We start from the raw sequence: 15,295 nt of genomic DNA, 5'->3' as shown, positions 1-15,295 counted from the left end.
TTTGCAAATGCCGACACAGTGGCAACACCATTGTGAATTAGTCACTGGTATCGAGGTTTCAAATTCAACTAGAATCCAAACTTCGGCCTACCTAGTCTCACAAGAACACGGAGTGGGTTTCTTACTATCATTTGTTCTGCTTGCGGTGTGAAAATATCGTGACGAATGCCGCCGTCTAGATGAGATCAGACAGCAACAGCCCAGCCAATCCTGCAGGCCATATCTCGATAACAAGATGTTCGCTGCGGTCTTCTAACGCATGGGTATCGTCTATTATGCGAAAATTCTTGACCGTACTAATAGCAGTAGCAAGTTTCGAGTTTCAGATCGCGTAACTACTCTCCAAAGATAAGATGAGATTTAATTGCTATTTCCAAATTTACTTTATTGAGTTGACTTCCGCGACCTCCTATCAGAAAGCTTCAACGAAAGCGTCGCATCGATTTTTATGTACTAAAAATTTTTATGTACTAAAAATCGCCGCAAAACGATATTGCCACCTCGTCAATGGTCAAGTAGACATCCCGACCTTGTCGGTAGAACAGCATTTTCAGTAGCGAACGCATAAAGCCCCATGGTAATCGGATTTATTGAAAATCTAATCCCAGACAACAAATGAGGGAGTTATCAACACCAGCTGCGATGCTTACCGCTAGCTAAACAGCGACATCAATATTTGTTGGATTAGGCATCTCAACAACGAGTAATATATTCTGTTTCACCACCACTGTAGGCCGTTAAATCTCCATACCTCCTTGATGATACTGATACTGATGATACATCGTTGAGTTTGGGACGAGAATTGAGGAAGCGTTTAACTTCATGTTTTCGTGAGAAGACACATGAGAAAAATCCTTTAAAAACGTGCCGAGTGCTGAACAGTCTGAACTTGCGTGCCCACACATTGCCCTTGTCGTGCTTCAATCGCAAAGTGTTTGGTGGCTTCAAGCCAACGTGGGCAGGCGTGGCGAGATCAAATCGCTTTTGTTTCAATTGGGCGTTGTGGTAAAATACTGTTGCGGCAGCTGCTGTTACAGCGGCACCTCCAATGACTAATCCAGAGATGATAACAGCTTTTCATGACGGATGAGGGAGATGCGGTTGGGGTAGCATCAGTGGTAGGAGTTAGACTAGTTTGACCATTGGCTCCTCCTCCGCCTCCAGGAGAGGGACTGGAACCAGCGATATGTTAAGCGTGAGTGTGTAGACAAGATAGAACGAACAAGATTTGATCAAGATCATACCTAGCTGCAGGAGGGAAAGCTGTTTTGAAGAAGACATGCACTGGATCCGTGATACCCACAACCTGCCAGCTCTTGCTCAATTGAATTCTCTTCACCAAACTATCAAACGACACGCCCCTTGGTTGCTTTCATCAATAATGACTCCATCAAGGGACGCAGATGCAACAAACTCCACAAACAAAGGAGAACCTCTTCAAAACAAAGAAACCATCGCATGAAGCATGAAAAATTCCATCTACAATTGTTATCTACAAGTAGAAGTATTGTTCCTAACTTTCTATAACTGGACTTGATCGTACCTCACCTCCTCCATCAGCTAAACTTGAGTCTTGAGTCTCCATTGGCGCCTCTGGCTGCATGCTTAGAAATGGCAACTGGTGTGGTATATGTCCTGCTTCATTCCGAGGTGCTGATGGTGGAGGTTTGGCTGTTGTTGAAAGTCTCTGTTTCAATTGTTTCCTCTTCATGAACACGATAGCTGCAGCACCCCCAGTAATCGCAGCAGTCCCAATTACTACAGTCGAGCTGATAATGGAGGTGTTTTGGTTGTTATCCTGCGAAGGCGTTGGTGAGGCTGAAGGCAAAACGGTTTCGAGAGGTGTGGCTGTTGCTGAAGGCACTAGAGTAGTGAAGGCAGCAACGGAGCTTATTGCTGCAGAAGGCAATATGGTGCTTGTTGTAACGGTCGTAGTAGGCTGGGCCGCCGTCGTCGTGGTCGTCGTCGTTGGAGATGGAGCAGCACTAGACACTACTTGGAAACGGGATTTAAATATTTGATGGCAAAATCATCACCAAGGCTCAGTTTCAAAGCGTTTCAAGACTCACCACTAGGAACAGGGAAACCTGTCATCTTTCTTATACAGCTAATACGAGAAGTAAGAAATCGGCGATGCACATATTCAAATGAGCGCCTATCTCAACTAAATTTACCCAAACACTTACTTGTTTCCTCGATCGGCAATATATAAAACCCCAGAATTGTCAAAAGCTAAACCTAAAACGCATGGATCTTCGTGAGATTGATTGTCACTCGACAAAGACCAAAGAGCCAAACAAACCCGAGGGAGAATAGAATGTAGCGGATAGACTAGGACCGTCGTTGGCTCCCTGTGTTTGGGTTAATTGGGTTGGCCGTCGCGTTCTGAAACTCAATGCGACCCGTTCCTCTGCGGCATCGCACTTACCACCCCCCTTGTGCCCGCTATGGTGGAGACATAGAACGAACTATTCATGCTCCGAATGAGATAATTCGATTTGTCAGCGATGATTAAGTTTCCTAATCGAAACACGTCACTGAGGTTTGATAAATAAAATTCAATCCAAGTTTCGTAGCATACCTCCGGCGTCGAAAACTATACCCCTGTTTAGTATGATCAACTGTGTTAAATAAACAGAAATAGCTAAACTGCTTGAATCGAAGTCAACAAACTCACCACGGTTGGTAGAATGAGGCCGCTGTGCCCTGCCCGTCGGCATACCCAGACGTACCTGACGTGCTCCCTATAAACGAGAGGAAAATGTCACAAACGATGACTCCGAGCTTGTCAAAAGTGCGGAAAGGAGGTGAAGGTAAACAATTATCACAGAGCCACTTGCCTGCCACAGTCGAGACGATGCCTTGATCGTAATGACAAAAGGGTCAACTCAGGCTTAGAAACAAGGCATGACGAAACTTTCAGCTCACCTGTAGGAGTAATCATTCGAATGTTATTGTTGCCAGGATCGGCGACATATAGATTCCCTGACTGATCAAAGGCGAAATTGAGTGGGCGACTAAATGTAGCATTGGGCAGTGGTCTGCAAATTGAGGTAAGAAAATTATGGTTAGTAGGTTCTAGCCGATAAATAATCAACTCGACCGGTTTACCCGTCCGCATGGCCAGTTGGAGTGAATTTTCCAGCAAATGTGGTGACGTTGCCCGTTAAAGTTACAGTTCGAATAGCAGACGATTGGGACTCGCCGACAAGCAGGCTACTGGTAACTGGGTTGTACAATATGCCCGAGGGAAAATAAAAGCGAGCTGATGTCCCATTGCCATTAACTAGTGTGCAAGTTGAGGGTAGACCCGCTAACTTATGAACCCCGAAATTTGAGTCGATACTACGAACTATCACGTGGAAAGAATAATCAGTCTTTACCAAACTATGTCATGTATCTGTCAATGCGGGTCGCGAATCAGTGACCCACCTCTGCAGCCGAGGTACTCTACAACATAAAGATTTCCAGAGCCGTCACTCGTAATGGAATAAGGCTGGTATAATGAAGCAGACGTTCCTTGCTATTGAAACGGAGATGATGTGGTCAGCATTCTCCAAAGCAAGAATAATCATAAAACCCAAAGAGCTCAACTCCGTCAGCACCAGAATAGTTGCCGTAAGTCCCAGCGACGGTCACGACTGTCGCGTTTGATGATACTGCTCGGACTTGATTGAAGGGGATGTGAGTTTCCGATAGCGGATGTCAGTTTCCGAAGCATTAAAATCACAGAGGCCACTCCTGTTGACTTCTTCTATACGTCTGATCTAAGGTCCAATACAAATGCTTGACTTACTCAAGCCGTTACTCGTGTCTGCCACGTACAACGTATTGTTAAACCATGTGAGTCCGATTGGCAAAGAGAATCTGGCGTCGGCACCCTGACCATCAACGTGTCCGCTGCCGGCAGAAGCATTGCCTGCCCACGTTGAGACTGTATACGTAGAGGGAACTGCTTCACATTTGGCATAGAAATGGAAGATAATGACCGACAGTATCACATTGATTCTTGAGGACGCAGTGCCAAACCACATATGTATCGGGGGCTTTGAAGTTCTAGAAGATGAAGGGCCAAGCCACATCATTGTCGGTGGTCTGGATCTTCTGGAAACCGTCCTCAAACTTGCAGTTTTCGTCTAAGAAAATGGGCAACACGGTTCGGAGGTTTATTGACGATTCAGGATGTCTCGTAAATAGAGCCGCCGGGAAAGCGAGACATGGCTGATCGATATCGAATCCAAATAAAGCGATCCAAGAAAAGCGTATTTCGCTCGTGTTGGTAGCCGCATCATAATCAAACAATATAGCCAAGGTGCGATTCCGATGTTGCGCTGTTCGTTGCCTGCTATGATAAACATAATTAGGATATACACCTGTCATGAAAATGCGCATATTTTGGCCCTTAGTCTTGCGCAAACTTAACCTACCAAATACGAGAGCTCTCTCGTCCATTCTTCTGAAATTCGCCTTTTGTCGGAATGCTGCAACATTTGCAAGCATTGATCGTATAAGCCTAGCAAAGCAAAGACGTTGCAGTTGCAACGACAAACATATCAGGATCACGAAGACTCCCTTTAATAGCTTCCGTTGTCAAATCTTGTCGTGAATTAAACAATGGAAGGAGTGCTCATCAAACAAGGAGCAGAAGCTGTAAGTGTCAAACAAGTCGTCATTAGCCACCAAGACTCCATATCTAACTCTCTCATTCCATTTCTTAAAACCGTGCATAATCATCAAACTTGGACCGACATAAATATCAGCGAGTTTACAAGATCCCCTTCCTCAACCATTCAGACGCTATAGTCAAGGAACGCTTTGCTAAATCATACAGGCATCCTCTACTCGATCAAAAGATCACAGCTAGACGTGTTGTTCAGGTACTGAAGCTCAAAGGCCTTTTTTGAAACACACTCAACATCATTTCGTGTTTCTTAGGAAGCCAGAAGTCTAGTGCGATGCTGCAAAGCCGGAATCGACACACCAACACTCTACTTGATTGATGTACCAAAGAGCTTACTCTACATGGAATATATTGATGGACAAAGTGTACGTGATTTCATCCACCAGGGTGGTTTACAAAATGAGCAAGGTACGGTATATTCCAATTTAAAAGTATATACCGCACACCAAGATCTCACACTATTTCAAACAGCCGCCAGTCGCCTATCTCAACAAATCGGATGGAATGTAGCATCGATTCATGATTTGGATTTGATACATGGAGACTTGACAACTTCAAACATGATGATTCGGCCACAGACTCAATCTGTGGTATGTGATATTGCTGGATGTCATTTTCAATCACTTAGCCAAATGGGAGCTAAATAAACACTACAACGGGGTTGGAATAGGTCATGATTGACTTTGGTCTCAGTTACCAATCTACAGATGTTGAAGACAAGGCTGTGGACTTGTATGTGCTAGAACGCGCATTTTCAAGTACACATCCGAATACGGAGGCTTTTGTAAGTTATCAGTAGTGTTCTTGGTGGTGATATAATGCTGAGGTTTTTTCCCCGTCACCTTAGTTTGAAACTATACTGGAGAACTACAAAGATAGAGTCAGAGATGGCAAATCCATAATAACAAGGCTTAATGATGGTAAGCAAAACAGGACATCACACACTTATACGGCGGCTGGCTTTCCTCACTGTGATGTTTTTAGTGCGGAAACGTGGTCGAAAGAGGACTGCTTTTGGTTGATCTCATTTGTAACGAAATGCATCCAAGCATCAAATATAGTATACATTTTCATTGGCATTCAACAAACATGACGTATTTAAAAAATTTACCAACTTGCTGCGATTAACTCTCCTGTTAAAATATACCCCTCACAAGTTCTTTACATATAAGTGAGAGCCTTCCTGGCCCAAAGTTTCGAGCAATCACTTGTTTTAACTTGTCCTCACTAATAAAGATTGTGTAAGTGAGTGAACGCACTGAAGAAGTAAATCGTCTTTAAACGTACTTGATGCTTCCATACTCGATCTGCACAGCATGTTGAATCAGCCCATCAGGATACTCTAGCGGTTGCTGAATTGCAAGATGGACACGACATCGAGTTTGTGCCTTCTTGCTAAAGATTATCATTCCAAGTGAGAGTAGAGAACTATCGTGAGCTGGTAGTACTTCTAGTTTGGTGACGGTTTGTGCTTCACCAAGGTCGTGGACCAGTGCACATGATGAATCCCATACTGACGATACGGAGTGCAAGACCTATGTGAAGAAAGTAAGCAATTCAGCATTAAAACATTGAGGGCAAGACAAGAGATTTAGACCTGCTTGTCTTCTTACATTTACAAAGTCCTTGGCTTGAACTTGTACGGGGGAGTTTTGCAAAGCTGCTTTAAACAGTTCCATTACCTTAAGCAACAAAAGTTCATCAGGAAGAGAAGAACACAGGCCGAACTGCAGGAGCGCCTACCGTATCGAGTGGAGGTTCAACCGTCACAGAGACATTAAACATATTGCCTGAAGTTTGGGTGAATCCGACAGTGACCTTGTCATGATAGACCAAAGTGATTGATGTGGGAGTGACTCGAGTAGGTGCCCATTGACTTGATGCTCGAATGAGTCTGAACTCGTCTGTTTCGGACAAAGAAAATAAAGATATGACGCCAAAAAAGGAGATTACTGGATTGTACGATTGTAGGATTGTACTATATCTCACCTCTCAAGCTCTCAAGATCTGCAGCATACACTGGTCTGTTTTCTTCACACTTCTTCTGTGCTTCGACAATTGCCTAATATTCATATAATATAAGGGATGGTGGATGGTCAAAAACACACCGATTTACGTGTAACAAACCAAAGAGTCGCATAAATTACCTGCGCGGTCTCAGTCAATTCATTCGTAACACTACCAAGTTCATCTTTCGTACTCTCCAAAGTTGATTGAGCTAGAGTCAAGGCCATTTCAAGCTGACGGCGATGCGTCTGGCATTCATCCCACTCTTTTCTCAGTGCTTCCAAGCGGCTCGTTTCTTGAGCTTGACGTCTGAGGCGACTACAAATACAGTATCAGTAACATCAGAGCTTCAGACTTGTGGACGACAATCCATTAAATTGTGCAGACTCGGTGGCTTTACCTATCCGAAATGGAGGCACATTTATCCTTCAGGGATTGCTGCTCATTGGTAAGCTTGGTCGTCACTTCCTTGACCTGCTCTGAGAATGCAACAATACGACCTTGATCCTATATCAAAACGATTCAGGTACTTGTCGCTATAGTTTGGCTTAATTCGAGTATAACCTCTCTCATTGTCTCCACTGAAGAAGTGATTTTAGGCAGCAACGAGTTCAAATCGGTGATACGACGATTCAAGAATTGTTCTTGAGTAACCAATTTGGTATATTGCTTGGTCATGTGCAAATCGTTCTAAACCAACCAACAAAACTTCAGGTCAATATTTGAAGGGGAAAAGCCGCGTGAAGGAGAAGCTGCTGCTTACTCTAACACTGGCCTGCTCATCTGTTGATCCTGACTGGTAATCAGCAAACAAGAGTGGTGGATTCTCATCAGCTTCCGTTTCAATAACTTGCAATACATTGGCCAAGCGTGAAGTTTCTTGGGCAAGGTCTTCGTTGACCTAAAAAAAGGAATTTAAACACACTTTTCAGCGAGCAACTCAAAGATATACGTACCTTGGAATACAATTCGTATTCAGGCTTCACAAACTTTTCAGCAACGTACAAATCATCTGGTCGTGGAAGATCTAAATCACAAACGACTGTTATTTCGTGCCCATTCAGCGTCTCTTTCGCGTCACGTACCAAAAGATCTCGAAGTAGTATGAGTGGCTCGTTTCCTTGCTGGGGTAGTGCTCGGCTCTGTAAACGTAATACCAGCTACATTCAAGAATGCCGCGAGAGATAATTGAGACTAGATTGTGCAAAAGTGTTCGTTAATGGATCCAATAGAGGCTCGACAAACATTTCAACAGAAGATGTTTTTACCTCATCAGCAGAAGTGACTTGAGGTGGAACTTCTGTAGGCGGAACAGTGTTACTCTGATACGAGGTTCTATTTATGGTTCAAACATACCTCGTGGCAAACTGAATGTTGATGTGGACTGACTGTTTGAAGAATAATCATCTATAGCTCCACGACGAGCCAACACTGTTGTTAAGAACAGCGTTAGCAAAGAAACGACAGCCTTCACTAAAAAGTCGCGTTCGTTTGCTTACAGCTTGAAAATCGAGTTGTATCAAGACTTGGGTCTCGTAAAAAGTTTTCTTCCAACTTGTGTTTTTGGAATACGAGCGGCGTAGTGTCAGCAAAGCCTCTCATGCCATTAAAATCAGATTCTGTTCAAAAAGAACCCGAGTCAATCACAGATACTCTCGTATTGGCAACGAAAAATTCTTGCGTACGACGCGTCAACTCAGTAAGACGAGCCCTCGATTTTATTGCAGATGCCAGCTTGCCAAGTGGAGTCATTCCAGTATCAATGCGAGCAATCTTTGGTGTTTCAGGCTCGGCCTCGACTTCATTCTGAGGGCCTTTTTCAGTACTGGCTGGCTGGAATGGACGTTCAGGAGAGGCAAGGTCTTGAGCCTCCGATAATTCAGGCTTTGAACGCTCACAACCCGATGGTCGAGAATCTGATGGTTGAGAGTCTGACTGCTCTGAGGTTGAACTTATAGTATTCGAGGGTTCAGAATCTCTTTCGTCTGAAATATCAAGAAGTCAGTGTCGAAATCTTGGGCAAAATCGCTCTCACTACTGCTTACCAGAGGCAGGTATCTCATAATCTTCATTCAGAGCCAGAGGGTTAATTATGGCTATCAGATCCTCGCTTGAGGTGTTGAGATCCATAGACACTTCTTGCAGATCAATCATTGATTGTTCATCTGATTCCACTCTTTCGGGTTGGTCTTCCTTTAACAGATCTTGATCTGTTTGACGGTGGACTGTCAGCTACGCCTCGAACGGACATTGAATTGATGAACAGAGTAGATATTTTACCTGCACCAGCATCTTTGAGAAGTTCTTGAGATGCGGATGCTACTTCAACGAGCGGAGAAATGGAATTCTCATCCATAGGCATCAACACGTCAGCAGCACTATCTTCAGATGAATGTCGTCTCGCTGCAACACCCTCCTCGTCCTCTTCGTCATCATCATCATCTAAAATCTCATCTGGCTCACTGACTACAGACTCTGCTGATGATGCGATATCTCGTTCATCAGATCCTCCTTCTGTCAAGCCCTGGAAGAAGGGAGCAATACTATCTCTAGGCCTTGCTTTGGCACCGCTAGTCACTGGAGCTCTACTCGGCTTTCTGAAGATGGGAGCAAGACTATCACGTGGTCGACTTGGTCGTCCACCCAAAATGTCTCTGAATGTATCATCTTCATTCTCAGCTGACCCAAAAAATCCAGCAATCGAGTCTCGAGGCCTAGATTTAGTATCTGGTTTGGCTGGAGACTTTCGAGCAGCAGTCAATGTTACTTTTTTGTTTACTGCAGGTGATGCTGGAGAGCCAATACCACCTTGTGATAAGCGAGGGGATCGTCTAGATAATGGACTGTCCTGATTTACTTGTGAAACCGCGTGGTGTGGCACTTTAGGTGATCGTGGTGATGGATGATCAAAGAATTGGGAGGTAGAATCACGTCGAACGGGATTCCTTTTAGGTGAAGGTGATGGTTTTCCAAGAGGCGATTTTGGCATGGGAGACTTTGGTTTTGGTAGAATAAAGCCAGCAGGTGATGGACTAGCTAATATTCGTTGTTGCTTTACTCCATCCACATTGTTGTCTGGAGAGTTGCTTCCTTTGACATCTACTTCAAAGCTCGTCTCTCTAGTTTATTCACGAATGAACTAATTAACCGCTGTTGGAGTGTTTTAAACTGAATAGGTGTAAGAACGTACGGTTCATCCGAGACCGACTCTGCAGCATTTTCTTGGATTTGGGAGGTGTCCAACGATAATTGCAGATTAAAAGTATCACTAAAATAGTAATATAAATCAAGCAATTTGAATTCGAAACCAGGACAGTAAAACAACTCACCTGGTACGTCGAAGAGACGACAAGTCAGGCAAATCAAAAGTAGTTTTGCTTTCTGGAGTTGGGGCGGCAGAAGGCAGTTCTATTTGTGATCTAGTTCTGGAAGGAGTAGGCCATTGACTATCCTCCTTGTCGAATAATCTAACGAAAACAACTTGTCTCAGAACTCTCTCCATGGAAGTTCACGTAGCTGGCAAAGTTGATCTCGAAGTGGATCTATGTACCTGACATGAGCAGTAGCAGCAAATGATACCCGTCTTCCGAACGACTTTCTTGATTTACCCTTATCTCTATTACAACAAGACCGCGTTAGATGTCTTTTCACATCAAATCAAATGTTTGGAAAAATGACATTTACCTGGTCGTTTCATCAGTGGTTGGTGTGTCGTTCTCTGAATCCATAGTCAGCATATCATCTAATGGTGGTATAGTACTAGATCCACCATCGTTGGCGTTCATTTTCATAATAGACCTTCGACGTTTAGTTCCTGCTGTTGTTCCTGGCAATGTTGACGATGACGAAGACGATGAGCCGGTGACTGCTTCTGCAGCTCGTCTTTTCCTGCCTGGAGACTTTACGGGTGAAAATATTTCCATTCCTCGCTCTATCACTTCAAGAACTACTTCGTGCAATAAGACGTCAGGAACGGAAGTTGAAACCGTGCGAGGTTCGGTCGACGTCAGTACTAATGTGAACTGGAATGTTAAGTATCGACGTCGGGAACGCGATTTTCAGACAAAGATAAAAGATAAGCAATATCTGACAAGAACTACGCATTCCAAAATTGCTTGAAACTGTTCGTCGACATTAGCCCACTCCTGTTAATAGACACTGATGAATATGGTATATTTTATAGACAATAAGAAAAAAAAAGATTGCATATGGTCCCCCTCTATTTATCTATTTGCTCTTTTAATGTGAAGCATGGCCCCTCTTTTGGAAGTAGGCATTAGACAGACCCGCACTGGCAGGCACCCTCAAACTTGCAGCCTCGCAGTTGACCATCGATTCTTGCATAGTCTTCATCAAGTTTCGGGCACATACAATCAATTGCTGCTCATTATCAACATCCTTGGGTTCTGAAGCTTTAACCGCAGCAACAATACGTATTTGCTGACCCAGCGTCAAACATCTTTCAATATCAGCCTTCAACCTGGCTACTAGACGGCGATCCGTGCAAGCCTTCATGATTTCGTTGGCCTTGGCGGTGAAGTCCTCTGAGCATTTACCAATTTCTCGTGCTAGTTGAATAAATCGGGATTTGGCTTCTGGTGTTGGAGACTTGCGAAGGTCGGCTGATACGGCAGACATTTCAGCAAACAAGGTGGAAATGTCACTGGCTTTAGACACTATTAAATTATCTTTGGCGACATATACTGCTGCTGCAATCTTGAGGTCGACGGCGGCAGCCAATATCGGATTCGCCTTGGCCTCTTCTGGTGTTAACGGTACTGGTACTTCGAACACTGGAGAAGTTGGAGTATTCGCCATCACTTCCTCGGATACCTTTTCAACTGTCTCGATGTTCTTGATTTCTGCGATAGGTAAAGATGCAGCTTTGGGAGGTGTTGGCAGAGCTGGTAGAGCCGCAGTAACACCTGGAGGAGCTGGTAAGGGTCTCAATGGTGCAGGTACATTATCCAGTGAAGTACCACGAGAGCTAATCATAGCATCTCTCAACAAGTTCATGACTTCCATAAGAGCAACTGTGGCTTCCTTAAAGTTACCAACACGTTCTTCTACACCTACTGGCGATGTGACTGCTCGTGTGGTCCAGTGCTCTCGTACTAGGAAGAATAAATGTAAGGGTAAGCACACGGACAGCAAAAAAGGAACACAGAATCGTCTGATTTACGAACGGCACTTGCCTGCTTGCGCCTTCTTGATGACAATAGCCAGTTCCTCTTTGTACCCTTGGTCTGCCGAGTTCTCCAATTCAGTGTTGGCGATAGCAATCACTCGATCTGCGGCTAATGGCAGAGCTGCACCAGCCCTCTTTATCTTTTCCATTTCACCATCAGCAACTGCCTTCTGGAAGTTCAACATGGCAGCCTCCAGTGAAGTTTCTATCAAGCACGAAGAACAATCAGAAGCATGATACGACCAGGTGGACACGATTGCCAGCTCTTTGCAGTCTACTCATATAACCGTCCTTCCTAAGGTACCACCACAACCAGTAACGAAAAGACGATAGATCGCAATCTCAAACAAATATCAAACTTACTGGCAGCTGCAATGAGCTCATATCCGTTGAAGAGACCCTCCTGTTGTACAAGAGCATTAGCCAACTCCAGGAGAGCGGCTTGGAATGCTTTCGAGACAGCCAAAGCATGCTCTTTGGCATTCTGATCATCTGGATTTTGAGATAAAGCCTGTGATGCAGCAGCAAACGAATTAGCCAGCCCTTGAGAAGCAGCAATCTTGATTTTGATTTCTTCGGCCAGTTGTGGGTTGGCAGCTCCAGTTGTTTCAATCGCCAAAGTGGCCAATCGTACTATATTGTTTGTTCGTTCCTTGAATCCAGCCGATACTGAAGCAGTTAGATCTTTATCTCCGTTAGCTGCAGCATCTTGTAAACGTTTGGAAGTGCCGGTTTCGTTTTTTTCATTCAAATCGGCAAATTCTTGTTCTAGTTCTGAAATAATAGCTCGTCGTAATTCGTCTTCTAATAAGTTGATGCGGTTCGACTGCGAATCTAGAAGATTTTGTAATTCTCGACGGTATTCGGCATTCGTGGGATCGGCTAATGCTCTTGCTACAGCCTCCTTGACACGGCTGGTGAGTCCATTCAGGTCTCTGACGAGTGCTTCGACACGGACGGCACCCATTGGATTCTTGACCTCCTTGATAGCGTCTATGAGTAAATAGGGTTAGTGTCAATGAGACTTGAGAGATGGTTGAACACCAAATACCCTGTGTCATCTTGGCGGTGCCGGAAGAGAGATCGACGATTTCGTCCAAGAGTTCGGTGACTACGGTGGTCTCGCCGGCAACGATCTTGGGGCACAATCCACGCTGCACACGTAACAATGAAGCACGTTGACGTCCAATATCGTACTTGAATTTAATGTCACTAAAAAAACAATGAAAGGTGAGCTTCTGTAACAGAGGAGAACATTTGAATCTTAATACATACGTTTGATCATCTTCTCGAATTTGGACGATGATTTTGATTTCCAACAAGCTCTTGACCAACCGTGCCACTATATCCCTGACAGATTCAGCAGCTTCGGGCTTGCCCCCTCCAAGAATCAGAGACTTGGTAGCGGTAATCAATAAGGGAGATTCACGTTGTAAGCTTTGAAGAGCACCCTTTAATCGAGTTTGAAGCATGGGTTGCAATAATTCTGACACTCGTTTTGTAGAGAGCTGGACGACAGTGACCAATACAGTAGAAGTTTGTTGAATTAAATGAATCAAAGGTTGAGGTGGTGCAATGGAAGTAGTAGGGATTGCACTATATAGTTTTATAGCTGTATCACAGGCAGTGACAATCTTTCTAACGTCCGAATCATCGACAGCGTAGATGAGATGCGTGGTACCAGATAACACGCCCTTGATAGCATCCAACATGGTTTGTTTTGGTGCTTTGGCAAATGGATCGTTCTTCAAATCGTCGGTTGCTCCTACAAGCATCAACGACGCGACAGAGACTAGGTAAAAGCATGTAAATGAGTTCAAGTATCACATATCTTGCAGATTCCAGTGGAGAACTACTCGGAACGAATGTAGAACAGCTTGCCGGCCAAAAACTTTTGAATTCCAAAAAATGTATGTATGGTTTCCACACCTTCATCACATGCTCTTGGCAACTCTTGAGCCAAGATGGCATCATCAGGAGTGTTTGATTGTATGCTTCTGGCGACACTAATCAGTTGCTGTACTTGTTCGTCCATAATTCGAGCCAAAGCAGTAAGGTCAGCGAGGGGGGTATTCTTCGATTGAGAGTCCGTCACGACCTGTATTAATTCGGATACGCATTCTGCGATTGGTGTCAGCACTTCTTTCGTCGTAACCGTATACATCTTTCTGGTTTCTTTTGGTGTGAAACAGTGTTTGGCGGTTTCTTGATTGCCGACCAGGCGACCACCTTATGATGCGAAAACGTGTCAAGGTAGTAGAGAAATCGCTGTCGATTTTTTTTGGCTTTGTAAGAGTCAGGAAAGCGTGAAATATCTGTGTGGGATTTTTAGTTTCATCTTGATGCGAAGAATTCCTTGGCGTAGGAAGAACCGACGTGTGACTTATGTATTGACTTGTCGTTTGTGGATTACACGTTTGTACACGATTTCAGACTGATACTGCTGTAGACGTAAGTTTGTCGTGCTGCGACTTTTGATTTCTTTCGACAACACAAAGTGAGTCAGTCTGTGGTTTGAAGCTGTTTATTCTATCGATCATGCTTGTTTCTTACTGCAAAATACAAATACTGACTATGAACCTTCTAGTCCATCTTCTAGTCTTGCACGTCAAGGGATGTGCTCGTGGATTGTACTTTCATCAAAGCTTCCAACATTTGAAAAATCGTCGAACCAGTCGAGAACGAGGTCCCAAGAGATTTTGAAACGGTCCATCCTCTGAAGCGTCACGATAATTACACTCTACATTATCGGCATCTGTGTCGCCTCCTTACTCATTGACGAGGGAATCGTTGAAATTTGGTGTAGCATCTTTGACACCTAGTCGATCAGTCGAGAACGAGGTCCGAGGGGGTTTTAAAGGATTGCATCCCGTAAACTGTCACGGGTGGATACACTCTACCTCACTGACACGGCTATCGCCCTGTTATTCGTCGACTGGAAATTCGGCAAACATTTTGGTGTTATCAACCCAACAAACAAGGCTCTCCGAAATAGCCAACCGAGGACTTACATTATTGAAATATTCTCTAAATATTCTCTGTGTTTGATTTTGGGACGGTTGAAACTCGGGGCGCGCTTTGACTAGAGCGTTCTGGTCTTGAAGAGTTGTAATGAGGCTGTATTGGAAGAAAAAATATGTGATGCCACTCCTTCCTTCATTTTTCTTTCGGTTTTCTCCTACATTTCTTATTGGTTGGCCACTATATTGAAGCCTTCTGAGTAAGAAAAACGTGAAATGATTATATTGATGCCCATAGAGTAGTATTCCCTGCATCGGTTGATTCGCCTTTGTCTTTTTCGTCTCAAAACAATTCGTACTGTGAGGGAATGTCATCCAATCTGTAATTGTGAAAGGCAGCAACGCTTTACAACCTTCAGAAGATTTAGACCCTGATTTAGAACCCTTCAAACAGGTTGC

At 44.1% G+C, this 15,295-nt stretch overlaps 3 protein-coding genes across 3 annotated transcripts; 1 reads left to right on the top strand and 2 right to left on the bottom strand.

Annotated features, from left to right (window-relative positions):
- Positions 1-4,614: 4,614 nt before the first annotated feature.
- On the top strand, positions 4,615-5,703 carry SmJEL517_g05900 (uncharacterized protein; the record flags this gene model as incomplete). The annotated part of the gene is made up of 7 exons (XM_031171826.1): positions 4,615-4,650; positions 4,761-4,877; positions 4,936-5,089; positions 5,153-5,271; positions 5,352-5,465; positions 5,529-5,601; positions 5,666-5,703. 7 exons carry the CDS (start codon positions 4,615-4,617, stop codon positions 5,701-5,703), a joined length of 651 nt encoding a protein of 216 aa, XP_031022200.1.
- Positions 5,704-5,817: 114 nt separating this feature from the next.
- SmJEL517_g05899 (uncharacterized protein) lies at positions 5,818-10,611 on the bottom strand (the record flags this gene model as incomplete). The annotated part of the gene is made up of 21 exons (XM_031171825.1): positions 5,818-5,908; positions 5,969-6,216; positions 6,295-6,363; positions 6,425-6,585; positions 6,671-6,743; positions 6,829-6,997; positions 7,089-7,195; positions 7,253-7,378; positions 7,452-7,589; positions 7,645-7,715; positions 7,774-7,882; positions 7,957-7,988; positions 8,045-8,119; positions 8,188-8,307; positions 8,374-8,673; positions 8,734-8,898; positions 8,969-9,807; positions 9,879-9,956; positions 10,018-10,155; positions 10,239-10,304; positions 10,373-10,611. 21 exons carry the CDS (start codon positions 10,609-10,611, stop codon positions 5,818-5,820), a joined length of 3,414 nt encoding a protein of 1,137 aa, XP_031022191.1.
- Positions 10,612-10,927: 316 nt separating this feature from the next.
- Positions 10,928-14,040, bottom strand: SmJEL517_g05898 (uncharacterized protein; the record flags this gene model as incomplete). Its single annotated transcript, XM_031171824.1, has 6 exons — positions 10,928-11,802; positions 11,875-12,081; positions 12,240-12,869; positions 12,928-13,088; positions 13,152-13,668; positions 13,806-14,040. 6 exons carry the CDS (start codon positions 14,038-14,040, stop codon positions 10,928-10,930), a joined length of 2,625 nt encoding a protein of 874 aa, XP_031022192.1.
- Between the last annotated feature and the right edge of the window lie 1,255 nt (positions 14,041-15,295).

This window comes from Synchytrium microbalum (genome assembly GCF_006535985.1).
Source record: "Synchytrium microbalum strain JEL517 chromosome Unknown SmJEL517_scf0064, whole genome shotgun sequence".
In the NCBI taxonomy this organism is placed as follows: Eukaryota; Fungi; Chytridiomycota; class Chytridiomycetes; order Synchytriales; family Synchytriaceae; genus Synchytrium; species Synchytrium microbalum.
The sequence above is the reverse complement of the archived record's forward strand: the minus strand, read 5'-3'. Positions and strand labels throughout refer to the sequence as shown.